Raw genomic sequence first — 19,503 nt, forward strand, 5'->3', positions numbered from 1 at the left:
TTTTGCGCTCGGAATAGCTCCGCCCTACGTCGCACCACTCTCCTCTCACAAAGCGTCATCAGCTCCGCCAAGAACTACAACAAGAGGCGTTTGCCGTTGCTCGTGCAGGTCCGCGGCACCACGCCACTCGCATCACATTTGCATCTCCCTTCTTTGGCGCCAGCACGTCTTACCATTCCTTGTTCACGTCTGCCGTAGAACACGAACGCCTTGCAGCCTCTCACGCCCGCCACCAACGCCTGCTTCAAGGCCAAGACCTGGATGACATTGAGGAGCCCCAGGCGGATACCTCAGCATCGCCGGTCGAGGTTAACCTTTGGACCGACGAATTCAGCCCCCGGCACTACATCGGTACGCCTGCCCGCAACCACCAGACGCTTGCTCTCAGAGTCGGCAGCTTGACAAGGCAAGCTCAACACCGAGCGGGCCTGTCTGATCTTTGCACTTCCAGATTTGATCTCGGATGAGGAGACGAACACCTCACTTCTCCGGTGGCTCCGATCGTGGGATCCGGTGCGCTCTTTGACTTGCCAGCGCTTCTCGGTCTCTTCTCTCTATTCACCGCCGAGCCTTGTTCTCATGCTCACATTGCTGATCTAAACCTCGTGCTCGGCGTGAACCTTTGACAGGTGGTGTTTGGTACACCCGCACCTAAACCAAAGGTAAGCGTGCTTTTTACGAACAACGCATACAGTGACCTAAGACCAATTGTCGTGGGTTTGCTTCGCACCTCCTCACTTCACTTTTTTTTTTTTTTTTTTTTTTTTTTTTTTTTTTTTTTTTTTTTTTTTTTGAATCGCGTGCCACTTTCCTCCAACTTCTAGCAACCCAGTACGCAAAACTCCTTCGGCTCCCAGCGACCAGACAACTTTGGCTCCAAGGTCCATCAATACCAGCTTTTGCATCATCATTAACCTTCTCCTATTGCTTTTGAGGTGTTCTGTCCTGCTATTTATGCCTTTTTTGGCGCTCACATAACTTGATTCTTGCAAACTAGGTGGTTCTCCTGGCTGGTCCGCCTGGTGTCGGCAAGGTGAGTCTTCTTGATTTGAGCTGAGGTGGTTTATATGACCAGGCGATGAACGAATTCCTGAACAAAAACAGCCTCAAGCATTACATCGTCCACTGACCTTCATCTGAACCTTGACCATCCCATGATCTCCTTTTCTAGACCACATTAGCGCATGTGGTTGCACGCCATGCCGGCTACAGTAGCGTGGAAATCAACGCCAGCGATGACCGCTCACCGGCGGCCCTCAAGGAACGTGTCATCAATGCCACCCAGATGCAAGAAGTCATTGGACGAGATCGTCGGCCCAACTGCCTTGTGCTTGATGAGATTGACGGCGCCTCCAAGGGTGCCATCAATGCCCTTATCAAAATTGTCCAGGCCACCGGTAGGCGCACATGCTCTCATCTGGGCTTGCTTCATTCCGTGGCTTGGCCGTCCAGATGTTGCCTTGCGCACCAGTGTTCCTCATTGCTTGTCATGACTAAATGTGCATGCGCAGGAAAAGGCGGGGGCAAGCGCAAGGGCGCTCTGCCAGCTCTACGCCGACCAATCATTTGCATTTGCAATGACCTGCAGGCCCCGGCTTTGCGCCCGCTCCGGCAGATTGCCCTGCAAATCAACTTTGCTCCTATCGAGAACAATGCTCTCATTGGCCGCCTGCTCACAATATGTGAGCGAAAGGGTGTTCGAGTTGGTGCGTTACTTTTTCTCAGGCGCTCACTATGTTTTGCCGCCGTCAAACACCCTGTTTGGGCCTGCCAGGCCCCTCCATGCCAGCAAACTCCTCACCCCAAGCGTGGCTTGTTTGGATTGTTTGGATTTGTCAGAGCGCAACGCCGTGACACACCTGGTCGAAGCGACCGAGGGAGACGTTCGCTCTTGCATCACCACCCTGCAGTTTCTCTCACGGAGGATTGCCACGGATGCCACCGGGCGCATTACCTTGCAATCCGTGCGCGGGGCGGCCGTGGGCCGAAAAGACAAGGTTTGTCATTGATCATGAAGTGGTTCATTTGCCCGCTCCGTGCTCATGGCAGTAACTGCTTGGCTGCCCGATGCTCAAGGTTATGGATGTCAAATCCGTGTGGACCAAGCTGTTCAACCGCAGCCGCCGTCGAGCTCTGCGAACCGGTGCGTGGATCGAGAAGGCCAGGAACGTATGCACAGACCTCATCGACTCATCTGCACTTGGCCTGCTTCATCTGCAGCATCTGCCCCGGCTGTGCCAGACTCGATGGAGCTGCGTCCGCTGATCGAGGGCAACGGTGAATATGAAAAGCTGATTGACGGTGCCTTTGAAAACTACCTTCTGGTCAAGGGCCAACTTGCCTTCGACCCAAACTTCAACAAGGTACGCATGGGATTGAGAGTGATGTACTCGGTGCACCACCCAGCTTACTCACTGTGTGCCAATCACTTTTAATTCTTGCTCGGCGCTTGGGGTATAGGCATCAGCAGTGCTAGACTGGCTTGTGGTTCACAGTGAACTGCAGCTACACTTGGCTCGTGAGCAAGACTATAGCCTCTTGCGCTACAGCTCTTACCCATTGCTCGCTTTCCATTACCACTATGCCACTCACGGTAAAGGCTCTTGAGCACCAAAGCAACGCGCCACACTTTCGGCTGGTGCAACAGGCTCGGTGCCAAGCTTGACTTGTGTTCTTTCGTGTGCTGCCATGTTTTCCATGCAGATGTGCACCACGTCAAGTGGCCGCGTACACCGTGGGAGTTTGCCCAGCAATGCAAAAACAACCAAGCCGTACTAGCAGCGGTGCTGGAGGTGGGTGTTGTGCTTGACTCCCCCCTTGGGCACGCGGGCGTCGGGATTTGCTTATACATCGATCTAATTGATGTGTCTGTGTCTGTGTCTGGGTACGCGGGACATCTCTAGGACGGCCAAAGCATGTTGAAGCGATATTACTCGCGCCGCGAGTTGAGCACCACCTTGCTTCATCCGCTCAACGCGCTCATTCAACCCCCTGTGCGCCCCGTCACTGCTGCCTTGCTAAGGTCTGTTGTACTTCACCTGGTCTCCAATCTCCTCTAAATGAGAAGGCACTGCACGAGGAAATTGCTCATCTCGTGCTGTTTTTGGTACATTCCCTTAGTGCTGCGGAAAAGGTGGCGATTGCTCGCATTGTGAATGTTATGCTCGACTATAATCTCACGTACAAGCAGATGAAGACCCAGAAGGTGAGCTGCCCGTGGCTATGATTCAACTAGAACGTCCACGAACCTCATCAGCACATGCCACACACCTTCTGCTGCAGGGCAAGTACGTCTACGAACTTGAGCCAGCCATTGACCAAGTGGCCATCTTCAACGAGCCCTCCAAGTTTGCTGGAGGCATTGTACAGTTTCAAAATCACGACGAGCCCATGCCCATGCAACAAGAATCGTCGGTGGCGTATGCTGTCAAACAGGTTAGTACCTCATGAGCCTGCGCCTCCCCTTCGCACTGAAGCCCATACCGTCTGCTTACGCCTGTGCATGGGTGTGGCCAGCTTATTGCTCAAGAACTTAGCAAGGAGCGCATTCGTCGCGGCTCGGACATTTTGGGCCGACCTCTTAGCCAACCCGCTCCATCCTCGCGCATCAACAAAGGTGAGCTCACATGTTAGCATGACAGACGACTTTTGATTTCAGATCATGTTCCCGCGCTCGTTCTAATGTGCCAACTCTCACATATACGCTGCATGGTTGCTCATTTTAGTTGGAGCCAGTCCAGCCAAATCAAGCAAACAGGACGATGCGCGCATCAATCGCAAGGATCATTCGGTGGGCCTTTTTTTTGCGGGAAGCAGTCGTGAGAGAATGGGGTTAACCGTCTGCCCATTCCTTGTTCAGATTGACTCATCTTGACAATGTTATCTGAATTGCGTTGCCACCATGCTTTTCCTATCTATAGAAGCATTCACATAGCGAAGAAGAAAAACGTGCTTTTATGCAAGCGCGCATGGGCTTGGCTCAAGACACCAACATTAAAGTCAAGGTTCGATACCACGCGCTTTGATTCTTCAAAAATAGGAGCTTTTCCCAGCCAGCTCACATCACATGGTTTGGTATTGCACGTTGGCCTACCCAATCTTAGGACCGACTGATGGTGAAACGTGACTTTTTCGGTCGCCCTTTGCCAAGCTCACAACCTACTCAAAGCCAAGAAGTGGCCAAACCGCACTCCGACGGCCGCCAGCCGCAATTTACCCGTCGCCGCACGAAGCAACCCCCTGTTCGCTACAAGTGGGTCTTGCCTGACATCAAGTATTGTGGCCTGTTTTAACATGCCACTTCCTACCCATCCCGTTCTCATTTTTTTTTCTTGACTCGGTTTCCTTGACCTGCTCCTTTTTGACATGCAGATTCCATGAAGGCTGCAGCAATGCAGTGCGCCGCATCCCAACCTTAGCCGACTTTGTATGATTTGAAGCAGTGATAATTCAGCATGTCTTCTTCTCTTGTGTGGCGTCCTTACAATGCCGCGTCCGCGCCCATGTCACCTCGCATCCCAATCAATCTCTTCGGCTATTCAACGCCATCCATCGAGTCTTTCCAAATTTTGACAGATCCAACAATCAAGGCGGACAACCATCATTATAGTATCACAATCCATGTAGTTGTCGATTTCAAACAAGAATAAGATGTATCCTGTCAATGGACATGTTAAGATATTAATAATGTAGTTCCACACTATCCGCTGGCCAGCGCTCGTCGCCACCGCCACACACTTTGAAACGTTCGCACAAACGTCAGGAGGCAGCCATGACTTGACTGAAGACTGGATACCCCAGAGGCGGCTCGGCGCTTTGCAAAGTCAAATTACGCAAGAGGCTACGATGTGCTTGAATGCTGTAACGTTCCTCGTCATCATTGGTCAAAAAGAGAAGCTCAAGGGCCATGTTAGCCCACTGCCCGCGAACAGCTTCAGCATTGAGGCGGACGGCTCGGACACGAACGTGACCAGACGTCACAAGGTGACTTTGTACCACCTGCTCTTCAATCGCGAGTGCAAAAAGTTGTTGCTTTCGTTCACGGATGGCTCGATACCATAGGGCATCCTCACTGCGGCCCAGGTGTACATCTCTGTCCAAAGCACGTAAATCTGCGGCCAATTCCTCAAGATCCTGCACCGTCTCGTCACCCACTACAGCCAGATCCAGAGCCAGTTTGATTGCCAGCCGACTTGCTCGCACCACGAGCTGCTTCACTTTGCTTGGTAATTTGGCCCGGTTTACACTGTGCGGCAAGGCGCCGTTGTACAAACCCACCAGACCTTGTGGCGTCAACGGCTACAAGTGCACAATTCGATGGAGGTGAGAGGCCGAAACGGAGGAAGCAACGGGAATGCGGCCACGTGCGCTCTTGCCTAACCCACCGTTTCAGAAAATGTCAATTGTAGCACGTGCTCTGTTACTGTAACCACAGTCTCGTGCCAGCTCGATGCCTCGGCCTGCTGCAAATCATCAAATGAGGCGTTGATCAAGGATTCACAAAAGCCCAAGGTTGGAAGCCAACACCTTGTTTCACACAATCGCACGTACCAAACTTGAAGAAAGGTCAGTAGCCTGGTTATCACTCGAGAGCCGCAGCCACCTGTCGAAGCAATTTTCGACAAACAAAATAGATCATATGAGACTGCCACGGCAATTTCGGACCAGTCGATGGAAAAAAAAAAAAAAAAAAAAAAAAAAAACGCACTCGCGTAAACGGTCAGGAGCACCGGTTGTGTGTGCTGCAAAGAGATTGACCGAGGTGGCCAAGCTGCGTCGTTCCTCGGGTTCCAGTGTTTCGCGAAGCAGACAATGCGACAGGGCATAGCAAAAGCATTCTTGAAACAAGACGGCGTACGCCGGCGAGTCGACAATGCCCGTAAGCTGGTTGCGCGTGTCCGCATACGTGCGCAATGGGGAGGCCCACACGGGGGAAAAGCTGTCGTCGGCATACTAGGTCATGTTGAGAGGCAGATGCGTTGTCGAGTACAAGCGTGAGGGACGGGATTGTTCACATTTTTGGTAGACTGAGACGGCTTACCTTCCACATGCCCAGCCCGCGCTTTTTTTCTGGCAAGACGTAATCCAAGACCTCCTCCAAATGAGTCGCTTCGGTCGTGTGGCATGATGTTTCTGTCAGTTCCAAACCTGTCGACAAACGCCGGCAGAGTGGCCGAAAGAAAATGATATTGTTGCAAATGCGCTGTCCAGGCGCCCGCCTCTCAAACAAGGACGTAAATGATGGCTCGGCGGATCTGTGGGCGACACCATACCTTGAACAAGGAAGACGGCATGAAAAAGGCCAGCCTCGAGGAGGTGCACCATCATCATACGGTTCTCGAAGCGTAGCAAAAGCACTTCGCCCATGCGACAATGACCGAGAGCACCTCTTCGGTATGCCTGTCACCCCACAGAAAGTTTTGGAAGAAACAGCTTAATCAGTAATGTCGGAACGATTCGGAGGGAGGGTGAGGGAGAACTACCAGCCCAGTCCCGCATATATTGACAAGCTCCTACCGTGATGAGCGCATCGGCGACTGTTGAACAGATTTCGCTATAGTACACGGCTTCCTGGGCATCACTCTGCCCACCCACGTGCTGCCAGAAACGACGAGATCGAGGACTGGCGAGTACGAAGAATGGAAGTCCAAAAAGGGGCATGACCGAGGCATCCAAAAGAGCAGCAAGACCGGCAAGGCCAAGGTTGAGCGGCAACGCAATCACGTTCCAAGCAATAAGCACCGGGGACTGGCGCAGTCGCATGGGTTTGATGCGCCAGTGCGTGACGGTTGTGACGGCCATGAAGCGGACCAGATCCACAAATTTGAGCACTCGGTCCAAAAGAAGAGACACCAGCAGGAGCTGAACCGGGTAGGCGAGCGCCACCAAGGGACCCCACGCCGCATAACGATCTACAAAAAGCACAATAATGACCTGTGGATGTGATGTAACAAAGCAGTCACTCATGAGCTGATCGGCACCACCCTTAAAAATTAACAGCAAGAGCAAGGCCATTCCGTAGGACAGCAGATTCAAGCCATACCGTCCAAAGCTCGTGCAGGGGTCGAGATAGAGCACCTCTGCGGGCGATTGGGAAACAATGAATCAAAATCAAAACACAAGAAGAGTAGGCGAAGCACAGACCATGACAGCCGAACGGTCACGCTTAAAGCACAAGCTACGCACTGTTGGCCGCGCAGGAGACCGAGTGCCACCCAAAATTGATCTGGAACGCGTCGCCCGTCGCGGGAAAATATGCTCAAGGTGCTCAAAGCAAGCAAAGCAGCAGTTATGCGCTGTTGTTCAGTACCACCAGCACGGACAGGTAAGATACAGACGACGAGGAAATTTTGGTGTCTTGACGCGAGCCTGTGAAAACCAAAAGATACTTACCAGCAACTGGAACAATCGACCAAGCCATGGCATGCGCTCTAAACGAGACGATGTGCCCGTCAGAAACACGATCAAAACCATGAGTGGGAGCAGCTACGTCAAGGGGTACACGTGTGTGTGCTCTGTGCTGGACAAGAGGCCTACCTTTGTATATGGGGTTGGCAAGCCAACCCAAGACGAGCGGCTGTTGTGCGGCAGCTAGAAGGCTGGCAAGGACGCAGACGACAAGACCGACAAGAGCAAAAGCTAGCCGAAGGTTGTCCCACGCTGCAGAGGACTGGGCCAGGTCGGCATGAGCCAAACTAATGGCAAGAGCCAAAGCCACGAGCCACACGACGACACGCCCCAGCAAGAAAGCAGGCGCTGCAAGGGGAGCTGAAGCTGGTGCGTGCGCCTGCTCGTCGCCAAAAGGTATGGCAGTGTCGCCACTGGAAGGTTTGACGCGCTGGTGTTGAGGCCGGATGGCGTGCAGGCATGCGCGCCACATGCGTGCATCAATGGCGAGGGCCAGAGCTGGGAAGATGGACCAAGTCAGGGCATCGGCAACATTGGGCCCACTCTCATTGGCACCCATGATGGCAAACCCAACGAGGGCACTGCTGACACCCGCGAGCACGCGCCAGAGAGACCGAGATGCCGACACATGCGAAGCGCCACCCAGAGCATAGACGTCGACCTGTTCGAGACACCACAAGCCCAAGTCTGAGGCCAAGGGAAAGATGCCCCACCACCAGATGAGCGGCAGGACAATAAAGAGAACGAGCACGCCAAACGCCGCATCGCTAGCCCACTGAGCACTGGCATCCACCGCAGCCAAGGCAATAAGGGTCACGGCGAGGATTGAAGCATGCAGGGCGCGTGATGTGATGTCAATATTGAGGAGCCCTTGCGTTGGCCGCGTCTGGTTGCACGCGGGAACGTCTCCCACCAGCAGGCCCAAATGAGCCAATCCAACAACGAGCCCACAGAGGAAGCAGACGACTACACGATTCAGCACCATGCTGGCAAGCCACGTTGGCAGGTAAGCACGACGCGGCAACGCAGGTCTCTGAAAATGCTGAGGCGGAGAAGATACGCAGGCGAAGGCGGTGGTGTGCCGACCCCACGAGGGAAGAGCAGGCCACACCTGAATACAAAGTCCAGCCGGCTCGGAGCCAGAGCTGCCACACCCAACGCATGCAAGATGGCCATGGCCAGGGAGCGCAATGCCAGGTTGGGCCAGCTGGCATGAGGCATGACGTAGAGCCAAGAAACGAGCCCACAGCCCTCGGCCTCGCAATCATCCTCTTCATGATTGGGCTGACTGCACATCAGACGACATCACTCGGTCAATGAGATCAAAGTCGGAAAAAAAAGCAAAAGCACAACAAGACTCCAAGCAAAATTCCAGCCCGCCTCGCAGGGAAGAGTCAAATGGACGAAACAGTGTGAACATACAAATCATCGGGACGCAGGTGGTGGCTCTCGCGGCTCGAGTGGATGACGGCATATGTTGCCACCAAGAACAGGCCTGCAAGAAGTCCTGCAGTTGGAGCTGCCGCGGTCATGGGAAAGGAGCCACCTTCGTAGAACCCGATGACGGCACCTGGACGCGATAAGGAACCCCATGGGGAGAGAGGAGAAGGCAGGGATGTAAGGGAAGCGAGTGTGGCAGGGCGACCAAGTTTGGCCAGGACAAGCAAGCACGTGCAACACTTTGAGCCCGGACGCACCGCTCAGCACCAGCGGGATCAGGTACAGAAGCAGCTAAGGGAGGACGGGCGTAAGACCAGCATGCGCAAAAGCAGCGCAGAGAGGACAAGTTGCTCCAGGGACGAAACAAACCTGAATGAGATGCAAACTCGCCGGAGCCCGGGCAAGCATGCGCCAGCCGCCGCAAAGGCTCGAGGCCAGCTGCCGCCGTACAAAGGCATATTTGTACTCGTTGATGAGTGGAGCCCCAGCAATGCTGCGACAAGCCGGAGGAGAGAAAGGGATATGAGCAGGATGATCCAGCCGCTTCCGACAGCTCAGCAAAGAAGGCCGGCAGACACCCCAACAGCAGCAACTCACGAGTGCTCGGCCACGATTCGCCGCTCCAGCTGGTCGAGGATATCGAGATTCGGCATCGTGCACGCTCACTCTCATGCACGCAGCGCTCCAAGGAAACGACCAAGCGCGCCTGTGCGAGCGAGCAGGCTCGTGTGCGCTGCAAGAACAATGAACCTGGAACTCGACCAAGCGCAGGATCCACACCCAAAGGTGGCGAATGCTGCTGTCATTCACCAGTCGTTTGATCGACGTTGGCAAAGCCAAGCTAGCGCACACACACGTGACCGCCGTCGCCTGCTATCGCGCCGCCGCTTCACACCATCTGTCTTCCCTTTCAAAAAAGTTAAAAATTGTGTGTGGGTGTGTGATGTGGTGCGTTGGTGGGTATACCATCAATCGCCTTCATGTGTGACCCCGACAAAGCCGTGGCATAGGCTTTACCTGCGCTCATGTGTGACGATTTGTTTGTACGTGTGTGACTGAGTGCCTTCACGTGTGTGACGCTGGGGGCGTGTTGTTCAATTGTGCTGACAAATAGACTTCGTCGCCAAAGGAAAGGTGTTGTTAACATGTGTTGTGAGTTTCGGGGCTAGAGCGGACAACCGGACGAGATGAGAGAGAAGAAGCGGCATGTCGCAGGCCCCACAGATCTCACAGGGCACAGAGAAGCAGGTGGTGTTGTGGGCGCGGACACGGTCCAGCTTGCACGCACGACCTGGGGAATGGCTGGGAGACATCATGGTGCAAGACGCTGGCGGTTGCAAAAGGAACTGACAATTTGCTTCGTGGTGGCACCAAAGAATTGGTGCCGCGTCCAAACCATTTCGAGCAAGCAAGCAGGCATCTTGTCGCCAGATCCGGTTCGTCTTTGAACGTTGTCGCGGCAGCCAGTTGACGTCTTCTTGCAATCGTTTTGGCAGTCTGGCACACGCGTGCTTGTCGCTGACCAAGGATTATTCCCGTTTTCGCACACGCTCGCTCGCAGGGATCATGCTGCAGTCATTCCTTGGATTAAAAGGTGCCCCCGAGTTGGTGGCAGTCACCTTGGCTCTACCTGACGGTGCCGCCGTCACCGTCGAGGTGCGTGCCCCTCTGTGTGCGCAAGCCCATCACTTCGACATCTGCCGATCCCCCGCTGATCTTGTCATGCTACGGCAGGTCTCGAAGAATGCAACCATCAGTGATGTCCTTCCGTTGCTGGATCGGGAGGTCCAACTTCCAGAGCGTCTCTTTTTTGGTCTCCTGGCCCCCAAGGATACGGTGCGTGGTCTTCCACCTCCAACCCTGCTTGGCGGCCTTTTTGGCATCCATTATTCACACGCATATTGGCATCGGGCAGGAGAAGCATTTCCTTGACCCCAATGACAGTCTGCGCAAGGTCCTGGGCCAACCGGTTGCTGAAGTAGAGGTATCAAGTTTGCTGTGGCCCGCCTCGGCAATTAGATGCCGTCTCACCTGACTGCGGCCCCCCGTCCCATCCTATTTATTCATCAACATGTTTGCTTTTGCACAGACCACAACAGGACGTCTGGGTCGAAAGCATTGGCGCTTGCAGTTGCAGCTGCGCTATCATCCTCCAGCTGTGGTCATGCGCGAATGGTCACCCATGGGCAAGACCTGGCTGCTGCACTCCTTGCTTGCAGAGCTCCTCGCGGCTCGACTCCAAGTGATGCAGGACGTCGCCGTCTCGCTGGGCGCTCTGGCTGCTCAAGTTCTAGCAGGTGACTACGAGGAGAGTCGACATGCTGATGCCCAGTATCTTCGTTCCATGCGTGTGCAGCCCGATCAAGACGAGCGCCTTACTCGGTATGCACGGTGCAGCTCCACCCTGGGCCCTCCAAATCACTTTTTTTTTGCATCTTGGCGCAGCTGAACGTCTCATGCCCCCGTTGTTTGACCCTTGATGTGCTTCTTCTCTCTAGCGCCATTCAGCATCGCCACGCAAGCCATAGTGGCATGATCACCTCAGCCAACGCGCTGGATGAGTTTCTCAACCTGTGCTGCGAACAAGAACTTTACGGAGTCGGTCGTCTGTTTGAAACGGCCCCCACCCCTGACCGCGAGGTACCACCAACACCGTCCTTTTACCTTGCTCTTGAGGTTGCTTGATTCAGTTTTTGTGGTTGTTGTTTTGTCGGTTTTTTTTTTTTTTTTTTTTTTTTTGGGGGGGGGGGGGGTGGTGTTTTTGTTTTTTGTTTTTTGTTTTATTTTTTGAGAGCTGCCTGCTTGGCTCACAGATACGCCCTGGTTCATCTTATCAGATTCAGCAAGTCGGGTGCTCGGCGCGTGGTGTGCATGTCTATGCACATGATCAGCGCGTCGTCATATATGGCTGGTCCCGCATTCAGCGCATGCACTACCGCAGTAAAAACTTTGAAATCACTCTCAAGACGCCCCCGTCTGAGTTTGAACCAACCGACTTTTTCTTTGCCACGTCAGCCCTCTGCAAGGCTGTGTGGTCGCACTGCGTTGAGCGCCACGCTTTTTACCGCATACGCAACACCTCGCTGCGAGGTGACGTTCAAGGCGTTCCCATTGGCGCCACCATGTTTGAAGCTTCGCGGATTGCGCGCCGCAACTCAAAGATGCTGGAACAAGCCTCGCTCGACGAAGCCCGTCGCCGGTCCTCCAATTGGACGAGTTCAACCGGCTCCTTTGAATCGCACGTTTCACTTGATTCCCTGATCCGAGGGGCCGAGGGCGAAGCCATTCGCCGTGCCAGCGCGGCCCCTTCGAAGAATGTGGCCCGAACGCCCAGTTTTGCCGTGGCCATTGTGGCCTTTGAACCGCAGGGTGACCGAGTGCGTGCTGTCATCTGCGTTGCTCATGCATGCGGCTACCCCTCCGTCCTGCCTGCCACGATGGCCTGTCTGACCTTGTTTTGTCTTGCTTTTTGTCGTGGCATCGTGGCATAGGACCTTGCCTTTCGACCAGGCCAGGTTGTCCGACTGACCAAGACTGACGAGCATGATTGGTGGTGGGGTGCCATCGGTCCACAGTCCGGACGCTTCCCTAGTCGCTGTGTGACTAGGCTTGACCAAGATTTGTCTCGCCTTGTACGTCAGGCTGACTGACCAGAGAGAGCTCGCCCGATCTTGCCTTTTTCCATACGCACTCACCCAGCTCTGCATTTGACGCACCGTGCATAGGTCAAGGCCAAGCGAGATCATCAGGGAGAGATGAGTTTTCCCGCCGGGGCCATCCTGTCACTGGAGGAGACCTCACGTGACGTCCCGGCAGGCATGCTGTTTGGACGTTTTGGAAGTCGCACGGGCCTGTTCCCGCAGGACGTGGTTGCCAGCCTCGCACCAACGACCAAACCATTATCTCAACCGCTGACCCAGCAAGTTATCATTTAGGCTTGCTTTCATTTCATGTGTTGTCCTGGAGCTTATCACCGCGCGCTACATCCAAGTGCATGCATCATATCAACAGAAAGTAGGCGGTCGTTCCCCGGTGTGTCTAAATTGGTATTATGTAATGTGATTTGAGAAAACAAACAGATGCTAGCGTTCTATTTCAAACCAACCAACATCCGCATTCTGCAGTTCAAAGCCACCACCAGGAGGAAAAGAAAGGAGGAGAAAAAGAAAAACGAAAAGCAACCCAGGTACACGACAACAGGTTCATACATCTAAAAACCCATTGCAATGGCGGCCACGCTCAGCCAGCTCGCCATGACAAAAGCACACACGCATATCAACACACAAACATACACTTTAATGAACTCAAATCCTGAAAAAGCTAAGGCCGGGGATCACTGGACCGTATCGTAGCCACTACGCTTGTGTGAGGAGCCATAACGCAAGTAGGCGAAAAAGCCAAGGAGAACAACGAAAAGACCACCCATGACACCGCCTGCTACGGCCCCAGCGTAGCGTTTGGAGCTGTGCTTGTTCGAGGCGGGAACGCACTCTGGCACTTGTGAATGGGGCACAAACTGTAGAGTACCACCCTGTGGTGGATGCTCGCAGGACGAGGCCGTCCCGGTGATGTGCTCAGTGCAATTTTGACATGCCCCGCCCACCAGTTGACAGTGGCGCTTCAAGACATAGGTGCCAGCTGTACCAATGTAGCTCAACTGGTATGCAGAGCCATCAGAGGATTTTCTGCACGTGTCATCGGGTGAGCCGAGATTGGTGATGTTGCTGTTGGATGCCGAGCTGCAGGTGTTGGAGGTTGGGAAATTGACCGCGAACACGCTTGAGAGGTCGGATTGTGTCTGATTGGTAGCGGGCGAGGCACAGATCTGACTGGAGTTGGTGAAGAGGAAAGAAAGCTGCTCGCCCGTGCTGATAGGGATGCAGGTTTTGTAGTTGACGTTGCTCTCGTCCAGGTCGCAATTGTTGCAATGATGATCAACGCAGTAGAAGCGAGCGATGACCAGTCTTTGGTGGGCGGGGTCCAAAGCCAGCTGATAGTAATGGCCAGTCGCGCTGAGTCGGCACGAGGTGTTGGTTTCCGCCACACTAGCCACGATCGCGGCTTGATCCAGCCCCACGCCAATGCTACAATCACGACTTGGAAAGATGTGCACGTAAGCCTGTCGACGAGCAGGGTCTGGCTTTGGTGTTGGTGCCACCGTCGTCGTCGTTGTCACATCCGGGGTTGTCGTCGTCACATTCGGGCTTGTCGTCGTCACATTGTTGTGCGCTGTGGTGGTCGTCGTTGCCTCTGAGGTTGTCGTCGTTGCCTCTGAGGTTGTCGTTTGGCCCGTCGAGGTAGCCGTTGTACCATTCTCGTGCCCTGTGGTCGTGGTCGTCGCCACTGTCGTCGTCGTGTTCGGTTCAACCGTGCTGATCGTCACCGTGGCGGTGGTTGACGTTGACACGTTTGAAGAAGCCGCCACGGCCGCCCCCGTGGGCTCGATCTTTCCAACCGCTAACCCAGCAGCCGAAGCAAGCACACCATACAGCATGAGCGCCACCCATATCCAACGAGTCGACCATCTCGTCCTGCTTGCCACTGCCATCGTGCCGGTGTTCAATGTGATTCGAGCGTGCCGCGTATTGCAAATTGGCTGGCCTTGCAGAGAGCTGCTCAAAAATGACTGCAACCTGAAGAGATTTGTCCAGAAGGGAAGCTGAAGTCAGAGATGCTTTTAAAGTCGTAGCTTTTTCCTTAGTAAAACTGTAGGCTGAAGCAGAGATGTGAACGAGACATCCCTTTCCATCAGAGACACCTTTAAACCCATGGTTGTCGGTCAGAGATCTTGCAGGAGAACCTCTTCTTCAAATACCACAACAACACGACACGAATGTCAGATGAAATAATTGGTTATCGTCACTGTTTTACTTCACCGCCCTCCTGGCGACGACAGGACCAGCTCGGCGCAGTCAGCGCAGCTCGGCCCTTATCGGCTCAGCTCGGCTCGGATCGGATTGTTTGGGCTTTGAAATCAGCCCAATCTCGGCAAGCTGTTGAACCAGCAACGCATCGACCACGTATGTACTACACACATAAATTTTCCTGCCTTTTTTTTTATTTGCATGATCGGAATGATGATGCTGAGGTTTGTTGCTCACCGCCGACGCCGCATGGATGGGTAGCTGCACGCAATATGCCCAAGCGGTAGGAGACGTTCACCAGCATTACAGGCTAGAGCTGGATGATTGGAGCCCCTTCAGCAAGAGAAGCATCCCTCATCAAGCCTGACCCGGTCATTATTTATGACGTGATTCTCCCCATCACGGCCATGGCTTCTTCCCTGCGAGACCGGTCTGTGCCATGTCGCTGCTCGATTGCATGAAAATTACGGCACGCTTCCTTGGGCCTTACGGATATGCATCCCTCTAGCTGTGCACTTGCGCTGGACAATATTGGTCAGGAACTGGCAACGCTGCAGCGCGAAAATGGCGAGCTCGACCATCGACTCAGGGAACTCGAAGATGCCCTTCAAACCTTGCCCGTCTCTGCTCTCTTAGATCCCAAAGAGGTACGACTTGAGCCTGTGTGCGTGTGTGTGCGTGCGTGTGTGTTTTTTATGGTTTTTTTTTTTATTTTTTCTCGCTTTCCAGTCGTTGTTGCTAAACTCAAGCCGTAACGCTGATGCACACCTCAATGCGTCTGGGCCTCCAACCGTTTGCTGCTGATATTTGGCGTGCAGGTGTATGCGTTGACCAAAGAAGAGCTAGTACAGGCTCACTTGCGCCTGCGCCAGCGCCGGCGACTCGAAGAGCTGGCCAACGCCGAACTGCAGACGCGACTCACCCACGCCCAAAACATGCTCATCGAGCAGAACGAGGCAGAGAAGCGCCTGCTCGAGCTGCAGCATGCCCACCTGGCCCAGCAACAGTTCCAGGCATCCGTCTTGACAAGCATTGAAGAAGGGAGCATCTACAAGCAAGCTTGTCGCATGCAGGAAAAGGCAATTGAGAGCCTTGAAACCCTGTTAGATCGCCTTCGTGCGGTAAGTGCCGTCATTTTGGTCTCTTTGTCCCACCGGGCACCAGGTCGAGTTGTGTCTTGTTGTGGGTGATTCTTGTTTCGCATTCAATTTTGCATGTTGGTGGTGTTGGTTTCCTTGACCTTTTGAACGTCTGATGGCACGACATACAACGTAGGATATGGCCTTGCGACTGCAATCTGATGTTCCAAGTCCGCTCTTTGAGCGTCTCGAAGAAGAGTTGGCCAAAGTGGAGCGCGTTGTGCGAGTAACCGCACCAGCAACAGGGTCTTCACCTAGTTCAGCTGAATCAAAGCTCAAGCTCAACGCACAGGAAGAGCTGCAGGGCCGTACCCAAGAGATGCATCGACTGCAGCAGGAACACCGTGCCCTCCAACAATCCTTACAAGTGCTCTATGAGCAGGCGGACAGCGGCCAGGACCCTGCAGAACAAGTGCTCCGGTTGCAGTCCGAGGTAGCCGCTCTCGAGTCTGAGCTTACGGCAATGGCCCAACAATTTGCAGACGAGGAGCTGGAACTCGAGATTCAGTTGATGGAGGCCCAACTTGAAAGTGAGGCCTCGGCCATCGACATATCATCTCTCCCCACGACTGAGGCCCACGCCCATCTAGCGCTGGGAGCGGCCGCCCCTTGGCTGGAGCAACCTGCGCCTCGAAAACCCTCCCTTTCAAAACCAGGTATGACTGCTGTGTGCATATTCAAGGCCCGGACTCCGTCAAAAAGAGGCGTAAAAACCATGAGCATCAATCGGCGCTATGTCATTGCCCAAGCCTGAATCTTTGGCGCTCACCTGCCTCACTAAAACCCATGGCATTATTGTCTGCGCTCCATAGTGTCACCCCGTCACGAGCGCACGGGTGCCGCTCGTCGGCCCACCTCGGGCGTTCGCCTTCAACCCTTATAGACGAGTGGCACAAGCAGCTCGCTACATTCATTCCATTCACCTGCCAGGCCAAGCCGAGGTGCTTGAGTCATTCACGACTTGCAATGCATTTCCATCTTACACCGTAACCTGTCTCCGAGTCCCACCTCCCATAGAGACTTGCTCTTCTTGACATGCATCTGAAGAAATATTATCATAATCGGATATGATCCAGCGCGACGTCATGATTCTTTGGTCCTTCAAACACTCTCTAACTCTCTCTCTCTCAAACTCTTTCTCTCTCAACTAACTCCTCTCTCTCCCAAACTTTCTCTTTCTCTCTCTTTCTCACTCTCAAACTCGCTTACATTCTCTCTCTCAAAAACCTCTCTCTCAAACTTTCTCTCTCAAACTCTCTCTCTCTCAAACTCTCTCTTTCTCTCTCTCTCTCTCTCTCAAACTCTCATTTCATTTCGTTGTGTGCCTGGTTGTGCCCTGCTACATTTGCAAAAGGACGGGGACGGCTCTTTTGCGCCGACTGGCCGATTAGCCCGCCACTGAGCGTAGCTGGCTAAACTGGAACGATTTGACCTTGGATGGCAGGTTGGAGAGTATATCCAAGCAAGCCTTTTGCACTGGTGCCAAGAGGTGCAGCTTGCTCGTGGTGTTGTTTCGTTGTTTTCAACGCGCTGGAACGAACCCAACTCTTCGTGTGAGGGCGTGATCTTCGAGCACACGTCCACAGCCCCCGTGCTGGTGCCCGTGCTTGTGCCTCTGACGAGGTCTTGATGCCTTCTATGCAAGCCTCGACTTGTTTGTTTGTTGGACTAGCACCCGCTTAGTCTTGCCCGTTGCCCTCTTTCCCTCTCCTCGATAACTCCCTTCTTTCACGCATGTGTGCTGCCCTCTTCTTCTTCTTGTCGCCCAATGTTGTAGCTGACACATCCTGGCACATCCTATTCGACGCATCATGTCGTGAACCGACCCGTGCCTTTCCACGCCCTGGCCTCTGTCTAAACGCAACACCAAAGATTTTTTTCAACGTTTTTTTTGGCTGGCGTGTCTGCTGACGATCCCATAACATTACTCGTCGAGATGCCGAAGATGTCCGAGCTCATCTTATTTTACATCACGTTTGCCACTTGCTGGGCCCTTGGTTCGTGCGCTGGCCGTCTTCGTCGTCCTCTCCATCAAAAACATGACTAGGTCAGCTGAGACTTGCCAAACTGACTTCACCCTGCTCACCTCCTGCGATAGGCGCCAACGCGCCTTTCACGTCCACACCTCAGACGAGCCCAGACACTGCAGCATCCACACAGTCTACGAGCACGACCTCAAGCTCCACGCATGTTGCTCCCACCAGCTCTACAAGAATCATCACCGCCCCTGCCAACATTCGCGAAGCCTACCGCGTTCTTGACAACAGTGCAATTAACATGCGTGGTTCCTCCTACTACGTCAACTACAATACTGTCTCGGTACGAGTACCCTACGTATCTCATGCCTGCCATCAAGGCCAAGCCAAAAGATACCCAAAACCCCTTTCTCCCGTCAACCAAAAACATTCATGACAGACATCAACTGCGCCTCACTCGTCAGTACGGCCATGGTGGCGCCTGTGCGCTCTGCTGTAGGGCACCGTGGATGAATGCATGACGTCCTGCTTTGAGGACGACACATGCCTCTCTTTTGACTATGACAATTCAGATGGCGTCGGATGGATGCACCGGTTTGTGACCGCAAAGTTCAGTAAAACCTCATCTTTCTGGCACCTGGGCCAAGCCCTTCTGCCTCACATGCATGCGTTGCCTTCCTGTTAGAGTGCTCGCTCGTTGTGCCAGTGGGGCGGGCGCCTCGTTTCTGAATGGAACAAGCGATTCCACGCAGTTTTTTGAAAAACTTCCCGCATATTGGACAGGTATAGCTTTTGGCTTGCCGCACACCCCACACTCGCCATGCAAGTCGTGTTTGTTGAAACCATTGCCACAATGTTTGCCATGTCCAACCCGTCACTCCTGGACCTTCTCCCCGTCTTTGACAGATACGAATGCTTCGCAATGCGTTTTGCCGTCGGGAGGCTCTGCGGTCACAACCTCGACCTCCTCCTTGTCCGGCGCCGTCATTGTTCTGCTTACTCTTTTAGGCGCACTTTTAGGCTCCCTGTTGATTGCTGTTGTCTTGATTTTCGGTGCCGAAACGTGGCGCTCGCACCTTCGACGTCAAGCTCAGCAAGAGCGTCGCGCTCAACGGTAAGCATGCCTGCTGTTGGCCGCATGCTTGTAAGCCCAGACTTGTCGTCATATTCATGGCTGCTGTATTTAGGGCGCTTCAAGCAGGCGTGCTGCCGGCTGAACGCCGTCACAGGGCTGCAGATCCTGCTGCGGTTGCACAAGTGCAGATGCAACCGTTGGCGTGATGATCCCAGGGCTCACCTCATGGACTGTTTTCCCCAATCAATATCACCTTGCTCAGGCAGACGCTCTGAAGCATTTTCAAATGTGGTGGCCCATCACGCCATGGGCATTAAATTTTCCTCTCACCTGCCTTTTAACCTTTCTCCTTCTCGAGAGTGCCCGCTTTCATGATAATAATTATTGTTACTCTTTTCATCTGCCCGGGGTTCATTGCTGCGCCTCATTTCCGGCCATGGTCCCACTGACGCTTTTATCTTCTCCTTCAAAGTCGATACCAACTCCGCTTGATGAGTTTCACTCATGTTTGCATGTGACCCATGGAGCATGTGACCGGCGCCACAATCCCAACCAGGAAGATCGAATTACTTGTCTTGAGTTTTAAAGGGAGCATGGTAGGA

General features: G+C 53.7%; 5 protein-coding genes across 5 annotated transcripts in view; 3 read left to right on the plus strand and 2 right to left on the minus strand.

Moving 5' to 3' along the window:
- Positions 1–997: 997 nt before the first annotated feature.
- MONBRDRAFT_2458 (uncharacterized protein) lies at positions 998–1,702 on the plus strand (the record flags this gene model as incomplete). Its single annotated transcript, XM_001744018.1, has 3 exons — positions 998–1,033; positions 1,172–1,454; positions 1,518–1,702. Coding segments are annotated over 3 exons (504 nt in total), but the record flags the coding sequence as incomplete, so codon positions are not given.
- Positions 1,703–4,617: 2,915 nt separating this feature from the next.
- Positions 4,618–8,392, minus strand: MONBRDRAFT_36307 (uncharacterized protein; the record flags this gene model as incomplete). The annotated part of the gene is made up of 5 exons (XM_001744204.1): positions 4,618–5,298; positions 6,041–6,147; positions 6,273–6,399; positions 6,517–7,079; positions 7,537–8,392. 5 exons carry the CDS (start codon positions 8,390–8,392, stop codon positions 4,759–4,761), a joined length of 2,193 nt encoding a protein of 730 aa, XP_001744256.1. The 3' UTR covers positions 4,618–4,758.
- A 2,021-nt stretch (positions 8,393–10,413) lies between these two features.
- On the plus strand, positions 10,414–12,782 carry MONBRDRAFT_23774 (uncharacterized protein; the record flags this gene model as incomplete). Its single annotated transcript, XM_001744019.1, has 8 exons — positions 10,414–10,503; positions 10,582–10,683; positions 10,763–10,831; positions 10,937–11,229; positions 11,346–11,487; positions 11,685–12,224; positions 12,339–12,479; positions 12,573–12,782. 8 exons carry the CDS (start codon positions 10,414–10,416, stop codon positions 12,780–12,782), a joined length of 1,587 nt encoding a protein of 528 aa, XP_001744071.1.
- Positions 12,783–12,923: 141 nt separating this feature from the next.
- On the minus strand, positions 12,924–14,426 carry MONBRDRAFT_36308 (uncharacterized protein). The gene has a single exon (XM_001744205.1). It carries the CDS (start codon positions 14,393–14,395, stop codon positions 13,181–13,183), a length of 1,215 nt encoding a protein of 404 aa, XP_001744257.1. The 5' UTR covers positions 14,396–14,426; the 3' UTR covers positions 12,924–13,180.
- Positions 14,427–15,031: 605 nt separating this feature from the next.
- Positions 15,032–19,503, plus strand: part of MONBRDRAFT_31632 (uncharacterized protein) — a gene marked incomplete at both ends in the record, with an annotated part of 12,933 nt that continues 8,461 nt past the window's right edge. The window contains 9 exons of the mRNA XM_001744020.1: positions 15,032–15,141; positions 15,220–15,358; positions 15,530–15,832; positions 15,987–16,506; positions 16,927–17,169; positions 17,949–18,169; positions 18,326–18,420; positions 18,512–18,609; positions 18,835–18,940. Coding sequence (XP_001744072.1) covers positions 15,032–15,141; positions 15,220–15,358; positions 15,530–15,832; positions 15,987–16,506; positions 16,927–17,169; positions 17,949–18,169; positions 18,326–18,420; positions 18,512–18,609; positions 18,835–18,940 — 1,835 coding nt within the window. The remainder of the gene's footprint in view (positions 15,142–15,219; positions 15,359–15,529; positions 15,833–15,986; positions 16,507–16,926; positions 17,170–17,948; positions 18,170–18,325; positions 18,421–18,511; positions 18,610–18,834; positions 18,941–19,503) is intronic.

This window comes from Monosiga brevicollis, genomic scaffold, assembly GCF_000002865.3.
Source record: "Monosiga brevicollis MX1 MONBRscaffold_5 genomic scaffold, whole genome shotgun sequence".
NCBI classification, from domain to species: Eukaryota; class Choanoflagellata; order Craspedida; family Salpingoecidae; genus Monosiga; species Monosiga brevicollis.